Below are 13,166 nucleotides of genomic sequence, written 5' to 3'. Positions count from 1 at the left end.
TATCCAAGGGTGACAGAAGTATAGCTTCAAGTTTACCCTATAAATATGAGAGAGAGGTGTCACTAAAAAAGCGTATTTCCCAAAATGTCAAACTATTAATTTGATTCAATATCAACTTATTTTCCACAAACATCAGCTTCCTGTCGCTAAAACTTCACAAATAGGCACGACCCAGCTTCATATTCCTCATATTAGTCATTAGGATTGTCCACTGAAATAGTTAATGAGCATCACATCCGATGTTAAACAAGCATGACATTATCAAGAACTGCCCAATTGATTGCGAGTGTTGTCTTCAAGCAGTATTTAAATCAATCAGAGTCACTGCCAAGTGTAATTCATGTGTGTTTTTCACTTCAAAGAGCGCCGGACCAAAGGATAAACAGGAGGCCAGAGGAGACACTTTCATGGCCACAATGCAGTCAGAGCAGCAGAATCAAAGCGAGGCATAGATGTGTATCAACAAGGCAAAATTATGCTAACAGCGCCGCATTAACATATTACCATCTTAATCAAAAGGCATGACTTTTCTGGCCTCACATATCATAAAATCAGTCCGTAGTGAAAGAGGATTCAGCGTCAGTACAGTTAAGTGTATGATTAGATTCATATCCCATCTTTATCCGTAATATCTCGGCATCCCGGCGAGGGAGCGCGGTCATGTGGTGGACGACGGTGGTTTCAAGTCACATTATCCATCTAAGAATCTTCCTAATTGTCACAACCACACTCGGATTAAAGCAATTTCCACCGCAATTATAGTTTTATCATCTGATTACATGGCTCTTGGCTCTTTGTGTTTTAATAAGGGCTGTTAACTAAGTCTGGTCTCAAATGAAAAGGAATCATATCAGCCACCAGAGTATGATGAGAGATGACAAACACAGCCTCAGTCATGCACATACTCGTTTTATGCACAGAGTGATACTTAAATGAACCGCGGTTAATATTTAGAGTGTGTCTCCGAACGAGGTTTACGTCGCTTTCATAACTGTTTTCCACATTATTGTTAACAGATTATTTTTAATTGACCTGAAGCGTCATTAAAAGACACTGAGATTAGCTTTATCACAATAAAGTGGCTCCGCTAATTCAGCTGCAAACATGTTTAAGTTATTCACAATAAAAGCCCCCCATTATTTAGTAATATAAAAGCTTTTATTATGAAGCGGCATTACAGGAAACGTGTTTTCACCAGCAGTAACTAAACAGGACTCCTGAGACTGCTGAAAGTGAACACAATGAAACGTATTAACAACTCATTTTAAAACCTTACTTGAGTAAAAGCATAGATGTATTAATTTGTACTTACTCAAATGAATGTAGTGGAGTAAAGAGTACAATACTTCCCTCTGAGATGTAATGGAGTAAAAGTATTTTGATACAGTTGAAAGGTTTAACTGCTCCACAGTGCCGAGGTGCTGCCTCCCACCCTTCTGCCCGTCTTAACAGCTCACACTGTCATGTGTATCTGAGGCACTGACAGCTTTCCTTCCTCTAAAAGCTTTCCACTCTAATTATTCTTCGAACTCTCCCACAGATAAGAACCTTCCCAACAGCTCCAGCGTGGAAGTGGAAGTGACACCACCCATGAACGGCACGGCAGGCCAAGAGGGGGAAACGGTAAGAAGTCACGGCACAAACACAAAAGACCCGCAGTTCATACGGACTCCGTCCACTCGCCGACTAACCGGGTCGCGTTGTGAAAAGGCGACGCAGCTGAGTGACAGATATCAAAGTCAGAGAGACATTTATGAATATTTTATGCCTTTCATCTGTGTCTGTGTTCCACCTTGAGTGTGATTGATGCAAAGGTTGCACTGACTATGGCACAGGTCACTACTGCTGGTAATTTCCCAGCATGCACCCGGGCGAGTTCCTCCATCTTCAGCCAGACCTGCCAAAGACCCGCCTCCTCCCACTGAGTTCTGTAATCACACTCCTCACTCACCTGCTGCTCCCCGCCGCTGGTGCTCGAAATGAACACACTCGCACACATGCCTCAACACACACACACACACACACACACACACAAGCACACACAGTCTTTGACGTACGGCCGGGCACAGAGCCCCAGAACGGCACCTGCAGCAGTCGTGCCGGCGTGAGGGATGGCCGTAGGGCGCAGCGACCCGCCGGGCCAGCAGACGGTCCTGGGGCAGGAGGGCAGCGAGTCAAAGTCGCACACTAAGAAGGAAGCAGGCAGAGGGGATGGGCGTGACGGTCACCCTGCTGGATTCTCACTCGTTTTATTGCCGTGAGAAAGAGTAACCCCGAGGCAGACAGAACCCTGCTAACACTTTATCACACAGCAGAAACTTGTACATACGACTCGGTCTTAGAGGTGGAAATATTTTGTTTTGGTGTAAAATACACACAGATTAATCTGTAAATATCCAGAAATACAACAGACGAAGACTCATGTGACAGCAAGTAATGATTATTTCCATATCAATTCATCTGCCAATTATCTTTACGATTAATCTATTAATCAGTGAGTCATCGAAATGCTAAAAAAAAAGAAATCTCATCACAATTCCCGAGATAGTTTTGTCCAACCAACAGTCCAAACCCAAAAACTCATTTACAATCATAAATGACAGAGAAAAGCAGCAACTGTTCGACATTTTGGCTTGTAAAATAACCAATTATCAAAATAGTTGGCAACTTATTTCGTGTCGATCACCTGATCGATTAATCGACTAATGGTTGCTGCTCCAATGCAACTTCTCTGTCTTCATGAACTCTATAAATTGCTGTAGCTAAACTTCTTTTTTTAATAAAATCCCGCTGTGCACCATTTGAATGCGGCACAGGAATGGCGGACCCCGCCACTGACAATGCAGATGACTACATACAGAGGTAACAGAAGTGTGTAAATACATTTAAAGGCTATAACAGAGAGTTGGCCATAAACAGTATGAAATTGGGGGTTCAATATGGTTGAGAGCTTGAGGATTATAACTTTAAATAAGCCATTTGTTTAATTTTCCTTCTATATTCTGTATTCCTAATATTCTTTGTCACAAGGCCTGAAACCAATTGCATAGGCTGTACTCTGGGTTAATCTGATGCGGTATACTTGATTTAAGCCACTAACCTTTATATTAATCTATTTTTTTTATCAACTGATCTTGTATTGCAAGGATTTGTAAAAGGCTTTGCAAATACACTGTAATATGACCAGTAGCTCTGCTGCTCCACAAAACTATAGGGATTTTAATCTTGCATATATCCCCATCTGAGTCACGGTCCAGTCTTTAAAAAGCAATGCTGGTGCCGATTCATGAAAAAAAAATCAAATTAATCCTTCTGCAACAAATAGATATAGTAGAAATGTAACATACAAGCATGCCTGCTGGCTGAGATCCAGACGATACAGACCGGCGTGGAAGCATAAGGGAGCTTCTCAGAATAGACTGCACAAGAAACTGCTAAAGATGAGCAACATGACCGTGCGTGTATTGATCTGTCTCACTGCGCCGAGTTGTTTTCAGATTGATCTCTCACTCCTGGGTTAATAATAGTCTTTACTGATGAAACTGTCATCGCTGGCCTGAAGCTGAAAATATTGTGCATCTAAAAAATAGTAGCAACGCAGCCTACTTAAGACAATTTTAGACTCACCGCAAAACTTTCTGAGGTGAGGGCAGAAAAACTCATAGATGGAAGACAGAAACAACTTGTCTCAGGTGGTGAATCACTGAGTCTTGGAAGAGCTGGACGTTTATTGGCATGCCTAAGCTTGCCTTGGATGTAGCTGGAAACAGCTCACACCTTCATGTGACGCCAGAGACCCCCAGAATTGTTCAATTCCTCCCGAATAAGGAGATAGTTAAGGTACAAGATTTCCTGCAACCCTTTTCTGTTGTTAAAAGCCTCGAGAGCTGTGCTGACAGAAATGATCCTATGCTGTAATATTTCCCCCAAAACAGCCGAAGTTAACAGGTTTATTTTTCATAAAAGCAATATTGGACGAGCGTGGTGAACATTCATCTGGTTCTAATTTTATAATGCGTCTTGGCGTCTTGTAAAGATAAATGAAGGGTATGACTCAGAGCGAATTGTCTTTCTGCACAAATGTATTCAGGATTTTCCACTTTCGGCACACAATTTGAATATTTATGAGGAAGCGTAAAGCTCCTGTAATCACTTCTTTAGATAACATACTGGGAAACTATAGAAAATCATAACCGACGGTAATTTGTGACTCATGCTACCTCCTCTATCACAACTAAAACGATTTCAGGGGGAAAAAAATGTGTCATGGGTTTCAGGATGAAAGTGACGTCGGATTTGGTTGTGTTTGCTTTTCTTTTTTGCTAATCAGTATGAGTATTTAATGTCCAGATGGAGCGTCCAAATCCAAAATATCCAGACAGCAGATGCTGATATTCAGGCCATGACACTTTTAATATTCAAACTACTAAAATAAATGAGTCTCTGAAGAAAAATATTAGAATAAGAGGTAAGAAAATGTGTAGAAAAAGCAAATGATACATTTAAGGTTTTCTTCCACTTCCGTATGATGAAAGCATGGTTACAGTACGTAAAGCCAATAAGTTAAAGGTGCAATATGTAAGAATTTTAGTTGAAAACATTAAATTAACTAAAATAATAACAAATGTGATGCCAAATATAAGACAGAATGCTAGCCCCAAGCCCGAAAACCTTTCTCCCAGCGGTCCAGAGCTCCTGTGCTAGTTGTGTAAACGCCAACTATCTGCCGGCTAGCTGCATGGCTAACTGAGCTAACAAGCGAACACTTGCTACAGTTATGGATGTATAATCAGAACACACATCTGAAATTAACTAAAAGAATCAACAGAATGTGAAGAAATAATAGTTTTGAAGTTACATCAGAGCAGAGACTTCTTATTAGCATGCCAACCAGCTAGCCCCAGCAGTCCAAGGCTCCAGTGCTAGCGATGTAAGCTCAGAGTGCGGGCATACTGGAGTCAGCTGGGCCTCTAGCTTCACGGCAAACGGAGCTAACTAGCCAACTAGAGTAAGCAGCAGCTAGTTGTTACTCTGGTGATATGCTGCCCCCTATTTGTTTGGAGTATAAATCAACAAGTGGCCAATTCTTACATATAGCACCTTTAACAGATCAACAAATGCATCAGGGTGCAGCCTTCATCGCAGCCTTGCTTACAGTATGTGTGCGACCACAAAAAAGGAAGTGTATGCCTAGCCTCACACCAGGTGTCAGCACACACGCTTCCCTCAGGGAAGAAAAAAATAGCAAATGTCACGCCTCCCCTCGCAGCTCTGCGGTGCCTGGTAAAAGTCAGTGCCTTTAAGCTCGGAGTTGGCAGTGTTGCCAACTGAGGCACCACAGGGCAGGAAAGGCCCCCAAGGGGATGGCATTTGGAAACCATCTCAGAGAAGGGAGCACCGGCTCTATGGGATACTTTTGCAGAGAAAGCAAGTAAAGCACATCATAAATAGACAAGTGACAGGCCCGTAGTGCGCAGTGTCAGCCAGAAATAGTCACCTACATGCAGTCAACATATCCGTGAAAGAGCTCAGGGGCAAACTGCAACGCAACATAATGCTGTGTTTCCTGTCAGAACATGGGAAGAAGCACTTCCTTTTGCCGCTCACGTCTTCGCGTCTATAAAAAGCGCTGGTTAAGAATTGATCCCCTGAAAGCCTCAGGTTTTTTGGTTTTAGGCCTTTTAAACAGAAAACAATGCAGCCATCTGGATATGGAGAGGAGGAGAAATCAGAATGCTGAGCGTAAGTGATGCAAGCGCTGCCTTTTGTTTGGCAGCTCTGATTACCAAGGTTACCAGGCAATACTCAACAGCAGTAGCTGTCACAGCAGGATAGGCTCCATATGATTCATGATTTGTGCAATAGCCAGCTTTAAAGATTCCCGCTTCGCTTTCTGAGCGTGCCTAACTAATGTGATTGAGGCTGTTGAGACTTAAATGATTTTCTTGACAAAATGATTGTTTACTGAGCAACAGCTGTTATCAACATCTGCCTCGCTGTATGTCTTTTGCACCCTTTTGCCGATTGTAGTTTTTACACCTCGGCTAACGTTACTCTCAAAAGGGCAAGAGACAAATTCTAGGTCATCAGTGCGTTCTGCTCAGGTCTGCATGTGTGGACCTGTTGTTTGCAGGTCCCCACGGCTCTGTAGCATGTTGTATAATTGGAAACAAAGGGACCCGAGACATCTTTCCACTCTCAGAAGGGTTTTGTTGTTGTGCCATTTAAGTTTAGAAGAAGTGGAAGTAAGCACAAAAGCTGAACAGGTAAGCATGTGTCATCTTCAGACAGTGACAGCTTGTGTGATGCTGATCTGCGGAGAGGTGACAGTCTTTGGCTCACTTGGCATTCCAGTGGCAGGTCCAATCAGACCCCGGGGGTCTGCCGGTGCAGCCGGCATCAGCAGGCAGCAGTGATGAGCCCCTGGTGACTGGAGAGGCAGAGCCCTTCAGGCTCGCTGCAATCTCCCAAATCACAGTCATCACACTCCTCTGTCTTACGGTCACCGCAGAGCAAAGGCGCATGCACGTCAAGGTCCTGTCATCAGTTTTCTGCAGACCTCTGCGCTGCCTTTTTTCCTCTTGAAGTGCTTGTGTCGCAAGAGTGCTGCCTGTCTCTCTGGATAGTTGCTATGGAGAGGTGTGTCCCGATGAGACAAGTTATCAAGCTAAAGGAGACACTTGGATTGTCATGAATTTTTCCCTTCATTACTTTAGGAACATGCAGAAAGCATGACTCAACTCAGTGTGCTATTTGCCTCATGTTTATCCTACCCAGCAGGTAAATAAAACACCAGGTGATGACACTAAATGGCATGTGGGCAAACACTAAAGCATGTTTAAGCGCGTGTTTAAACGTTTTCCAACCCTAATCTCCCTACGCTCTTTCTGTTTTTTCCGGTGTCTCCTCTCAGGCCGAGGATGAGGAGGAGGAGGACCAGCCTCTGAGCCTGTCCTGGCCCGAGTCCAACCGCAAGCGTCTCACCTACCTCTTAATCATACCCATCGTCCTGCCCCTGTGGCTAACGCTGCCTGACGTCAGGAAAACGGTGCGTGAGACTGAGTCCTTCCCACTCGAAACAAGAATGTCATCAGTTTTCTCTGGATAAGTATTGACTCTTTATTCCTGATATTCACACATTGCTCTCTCTTATTCTTGGTCTTTCAGTCTTCAAAGAAGTTCTTCCCCGTCACCTTCGTGGGTGCCATCTGCTGGATCGCGTGTTTCTCCTACCTAATGGTGTGGTGGGCTCACCAGGTACGCATACATTTTATCGAGGGTTCGTTCACTCCCCGGGACGCGACGCTGTAAGAAATAATGAAGCGTCGTGTGATCACGACAGCGGTCCCCAGAACATTATACAATCCTAACATATGCATAATCCCTGTCAAAAAACAAAACCAAACAAAGGCAAGACGCACTCCTCTTTTCTCTCCATTTCTCATCCTTGACATTTAAAATAAAACCATATTCTGTCATCCGCCCGCTCATAAATAATTACAGCTGTCTCATTCAAAACAAAGAGATTGTCAGAGCCGGAGTTTTGTCACCTGCATCACCTCCCGAGCATCACGAGGAAATTAAAAATAGCCGGAACAAAAGATTAGGTTTTATTTACCCCTGAGCTTAGTTTCCTTTTTTTCTTTTTTTTTGCAGGTTGGAGAGACCATTGGGATTACAGAGGAGATTATGGGCCTGACTATATTAGCAGCTGGAACCTCCATCCCTGACCTCATCACCAGTGTTATTGTGGCACGCAAGGGGCTGGGTGATATGGCGGTATCCAGCTCCGTGGGCTCCAACATCTTCGACATTACCGTCGGGTACGCTGTCTGAGCATGATTGGAGTCTTGTGCAGGGAGATATATATGTATTTTTTTTCATATTTGGGAACTGAGAAAGCGCTTACTGGGTCCAGCGTCCACCAAGCAGCAAAATGGAAGTAAAACAATTTATGCTTCGTTACTTATATATTAACATATTCTCCTCTTTTTATCTTCATCCTCAGTAGCCAGGATCTTGTTTTAAGCTCGGTGTGACCCCATAGCGGATGTAAAAATGTGATGAAAGACAAATAGTTTCTAATACATGAAGCGTAAACTGCTTCACTTCCAGCTGCTCACTAGTTGTGTTTCCGTGTCCGCAGCCTGCCGTTCCCCTGGCTCATGTGGTCCCTGTTCAGAGGCATGCAACCGGTGCAAGTCAGCTCCAACGGCCTCTTCTGCGCCATCGTGCTCCTCTTCCTCATGCTCCTCTTCGTCATCATCTCCATCGCCGCCTGCAAGTGGCGCATGAGCAAGCTGCTCGGCTTCATCATGTTCCTGCTGTACTTCGTCTTCCTGGTGGTCAGCGTCATGCTGGAGGACAAGGTCATCACCTGTCCGGTGTCCGTCTGAGGACCTTCGAGGACCTGCTTCCTCTCCCTCGTCACTACCACAATCACCACCGACACAGCCATCCTTACGTCTGCCATCGCTCTCACCTGACCCTTGTGATCCTTCACCCCAGGAATAAAAGATGAATGAGGAAGGACTGGACAAGAGAGGAATATAAAGAATATGGAATCTACTTATATTTTCAGTGAGCAGGTGGTGGCGGGGAGGGGGTTAAACCAACAAGGGAACAAGACTTTGGTTTGGCTGGTTTAGCGTAGGCCTAACCTGAGTGGATTTTTATTTATTTTCATGATTTAATTGGCAGGCGAGGAGGGTGGGTGGGGGGGCGGGGGGTGTACCAGCCAAATATAAAAAGCATTATGCATGCCATTAGTGTCACTAGATGAGCTGGAACCAAGACTACACCTGGTAGGTTGAGGAGAATGACCTCCTGTGAACTGCGGAGGGGAACGAAACAAGAGATGCACCGTATGAAACTCTCAATAATAAATGCAGTGGCTGAGCTGAAATTGTGAGCATATTTGAACACACACGCACACACACGCACACACACACGAGTTCAAGAGACTGAGACTCCGTCGCCCAGAGTGAATTTAAAGGACGAGGAAATGGCAGACTGTGTGGATGAAGATTTTGTTTCCGAACGTGTTTCCCGTCAGAAGGTATCGAGCGAAAAAAAGACTCTCCTGCGGGCTTTTGCACCTGAGCAGCAAGGGATGAAACACTCTCAGCCAGGCAGGCGAACTTCTTCTTTGTTACTTCTTATTTTGCAAATTCATCATGTGCTCAGTCTGAACGACGAGTTTAAAGCTTCCCCTCTTCCCTGCCGGATGTCATTTTTCACCACTGAATTTCCCCTCAGAGGATTCCTCTTTTCTTTTCTTTTTCTTTCGTTTTTTTTTTTACTTTTGTTTTCATTTTCATGAAATATATAGAAGTAGCATTAGATGTACTGTAGCAGTATTAGTTAACGTAGAGTCATCTTGACAATCTGCTCCTCTGTTTTTTTTTTTTCTTTTGCCACTGAACGCCACGTTCTGATTGTACAGAACTTTTCATGCTTCACACGCACCGACTGACAAAAGCGAGGAGAAGGAGAAAAAAAAGCCTAACTGAAGATTAGCCTCTCAAAATATATGCTAGCCTTCGATATCTTTCACTGGTTGGAATAAAAAAAAAAAAAGGCATGAGTACTTTAGGCTCATTTAAGTTCCATAACGAAGTCAATGTCAAAATAATACATTTGAAGAGAACTTAACAGTGTTTAAGCGTCATGGTTGATTTAGATTAGTCAATGTGTAGTGCTTTGTTCACAGTAGAACTGGGCTCAACTCACCGGCTAGTCAAACTCCCGGGTTAGTAGTTTCAAGGAGTCAACTGCATGTAAAAATAGACACTATGAGGTGAATAATACCAACCAACATTTAAGAAGTTGTATACCAAAATGTATACTTTTTCAAACATGTTTCATAACTTCTTAATGCAAACCACTGCTCAGTCTCTATGTAGAAAAATGTCAACCTGTATGGTCAACGATATCTATCAAACTTGTGCAATTTCTTTTCTAATCAAAGGTGCTTTTGTGTGCATGTGTGCAATCTGCATTTGAAGTCATCACACAATGACCATTCCTTATACTTACCTATGACTAGAAGAGGTTATACTACCAGTATTTTGCGACTAACTGCAAAAGAAATATACACCAGTCTGTGTTTTATACTGGAAATAGAAAACCATAATCACGATCTCTCTTTAAGCTACATAGAATGTGGAAACCACAGATTAAACAGCAATATACCGTGTGTGTCGTCGTTGAGAAACCTCCCCGACCCTCGCCCGCCCCACACCCCCCGTGCGTCTGTCCCCCGCTGTCCTCCCTGTCCGACGTGCTCCGAAAAACCCTGCGAGATAAAGAAAAAAAAAGACAAAAAAAAAAAAAAAAGCGGGCGACCACTTCTCCGCGAGCCCCCTTCCTGTTAGAGCTGGCCAGAAAACACCCGCTTTTACCTCAACACAGCCTCTGTACAGCAGCTTAGTAGGAATTAACTGTAAAATAATCGTAAATAGATTCTCTGAATGTGTGAGGAGAAATGCATGCGAGGAAATTTGGGCTGGTTACCCACTGACTGTACAGCTGAGCTTAGACCAACTATATATGTTCACTTTTATGCATCCATTCAGAAAGGAACACCAAGAACTCTATTGGTTTTACTTTGTAAATATAAACACCTTCTCTTTTTTCTTTTGTTTTGGCGAGAACCAAATGGTTACCACATGTACTTTACTCACTTTTATTTCTTTTTCTTTTTGTGACAGTGGATGGAAAAAGGACAAGGACGTGTGGCCCTTTAGCATCATAGTATTACTGAGCAATGAAACGCAACACAAGAGCATTTATTTTTAGACTACTCGACATCTCATTAGCATACTTCACACCGTAAGCGTGTCTGCTGAGCTTCTGGAACGAACAACGGAGGGCTTTAAATACCGCGCGGCCTCCTCGACTTCAACCACAGCGGGATTTAGCGATGCTGACACCGTGTTTTCTGACGTTTGGCAAACGATGCGAACGCACGGGGAGAAGGAAAAGTGTGATCACGGCGTCAACCGAACTCCTATGTTGAAGAAGTGTTGCAGTACATGTGGTGTGCTCTCATACTGTATGTGTGCTGGAGCACTTCCCGCTGAATACCTCTACGATGACTCATGTACATTGAGAAATTCTCCCGCGCACAAACGCAATTGAACGCTACGATCAGAGCGCCCACGCGCTGATGACGCGATCACGCCTCTAGTCTCGACTCGCCCCTCGTTTGACATTTTCCGGGAAACGCAATTCTTCACTTTTCTTGACTATTAGATGATTAGATGGACGCCACTTTTGTGTCAGTGCAGGTACGTATTAAACAAGAGCCAAACAAACAGGGAACTAGCTAGCCTGGCTCTGTCTGAAGGTAATAAAATTAGCTGACCAGCAACTCTAAAGCCGTGATTGTTTAATCTGTGCAAAAACCAAAGTGTAAAAAACGAGAAGTTGTAGTTTTACGGCGAGTTACGTGCAGGCCAAGCTAGCCCTTATGCTGAGTTAAGCAAGTTACTTGTGATAGCTTTATTTTCAGCACGCAGACTTGAGAGTGATATCAATGTTCTCGTCTAAAGAAAAGAAAAGAGAATTAGTGTGTTTCCCAAAATGTCTAACTACTGCTTAAACAGGAAAAGAGGATGTCAGCTTAGCTTCGGTTGAATTTCCACCACTACTGTACGGTCACGTGTGCAACATTTTTTTCCCCGATCGCTCCAAACTTCTCATGGTGTTTTGTGTGAGAGCATGAACGGTGAGAGGGAAAGACCAAATAGGAAGAAGGAAAAAAAAAAAATCCAAAAGGAAAAGCGGGTTAGCATGTGAGCTTGGCAGTGGTTGCGGTTTCCCAGGGTAGGCGACCGTGGAAGTTGACCACTGATGAACATTTCTTGCACTGTAAATGTTTTATTTTCTTGGTGTTAATGTAAGATTTATTTAAGGTGTACATATATACAGATACAAATTAACCATATACTCTATATGTGTAAAAGAAATATGTCTCTTTATGTAAAAACACAAAGTATATAATAAAACAAATAAAGATGATAATTCAAATATGCAACAATGTGTCGTGCTGCTTTTTAATCGCTGTCGGTTCTCAGTAACTCACTGTATTAAAATGTATTTAAGATAGAGGGGCATTTAAGTGTTTATTAATGTATCTATCAGCAGCTTTAATTACTAATTTGTTCATATATTCAGTCAAATATCATTAGACATGTTTAAAGCTATGTCATACTGTGTGAAACGTGAAAGGCGTCCACCACTGTGAGTAACAGATTTGGTAAATTAAGTCACTTTCACAATTTAAGTGTATTGGTCAGCTTTTCTTTCGTTACTGGAGAGCATACTTGTGAGAAACAAGTTATGTGTTTGTAAGGCTTTCACTTGCTTTGTTTGTTTTTTTTTATCATTAAAGGGGCACTCCACCAATTTCCCCCATGAAGTCCAGCTTAACTCTTAACGGTTAGTGCTACTGAGCCGGTGAAAACAGTCATATAATGTCCTCTGTGGCTCTGGAGGGAGCTTTACGAAGTTGAAATGAATATAAAAGACAGGGGATGGAAGGCAGTTGGATCTAATGAAAGAGTTGCATTATGGGAACTGTTTTTTTTACTTTATAAAGTTGGAATACTAAATATCTGAAGTGCCCGTGTTCATGTGCTGCAGCAATGAATACGGCAGCCTGTTGTTCTAACTGTCGGTAATGACTCGGAATAATTTGCATGTTAATTAAAAAAGATTAATTAATTAATTAATTTAATCCGACATTCGACAAGCCCACACATACACACAAACAGGTTTTAAATGAATATTAAGATGGCATTGTCAGTGAGTGTGTCTCTGTATGGACACCTGGCCTGCGCAGTTCTTGAGTAAAAAGCTTTTTGTGCTCTTAAACTTCCTGCAGGTGTCGAGTGAATACCCTCCATTGTTTCGTCGACCTTAGCTGCTGTGATTTCCCTATTGTCTGTCCCTGCCTTGTCATTCATCAAAATTAAGTTGACTTGGAGCCCACTGTTACAGTCAGGCTTTCCCCAAACTCAGCTGCAGAGAGAAAAACACTTTCAGCATCAGTGTTTAAATGGATTTGGCCTCAGTGATGAACTCAAATGGCAATCAGCCCTGTGAAATAGAGGGGAAATACTGTGTTTTATCTCCATACAAGGGCAGTGATTAGCTTTTCT

At 43.0% G+C, this 13,166-nt stretch overlaps 1 protein-coding gene across 9 annotated transcripts in view; it reads left to right on the top strand.

Moving 5' to 3' along the window:
- LOC311251370 (solute carrier family 24 member 2) overlaps nucleotides 1–12,054 on the top strand; it is a 42,615-nt gene extending 30,561 nt beyond the window's left edge. For all 9 annotated transcript variants that reach the window (XM_084343750.1, XM_084343754.1, XM_084343753.1 and 6 more), the window contains 5 exons: nucleotides 1,541–1,623; nucleotides 6,914–7,048; nucleotides 7,168–7,257; nucleotides 7,657–7,823; nucleotides 8,147–12,054. In XM_084343750.1, the coding sequence (XP_084199876.1) occupies nucleotides 1,541–1,623; nucleotides 6,914–7,048; nucleotides 7,168–7,257; nucleotides 7,657–7,823; nucleotides 8,147–8,396 (725 nt within the window). In that variant the 3' untranslated portion in view covers nucleotides 8,397–12,054. The remainder of the gene's footprint in view (nucleotides 1–1,540; nucleotides 1,624–6,913; nucleotides 7,049–7,167; nucleotides 7,258–7,656; nucleotides 7,824–8,146) is intronic.
- The last annotated feature ends 1,112 nt before the right edge of the window (nucleotides 12,055–13,166 follow it).

The sequence above is a fragment of the Pagrus pagrus genome (genome assembly GCF_965226575.1).
Source record: "Pagrus pagrus genome assembly, chromosome: 22".
Taxonomy (NCBI): Eukaryota; Metazoa; Chordata; class Actinopteri; order Spariformes; family Sparidae; genus Pagrus; species Pagrus pagrus.
The sequence above is the reverse complement of the archived record's forward strand: the minus strand, read 5'-3'. Positions and strand labels throughout refer to the sequence as shown.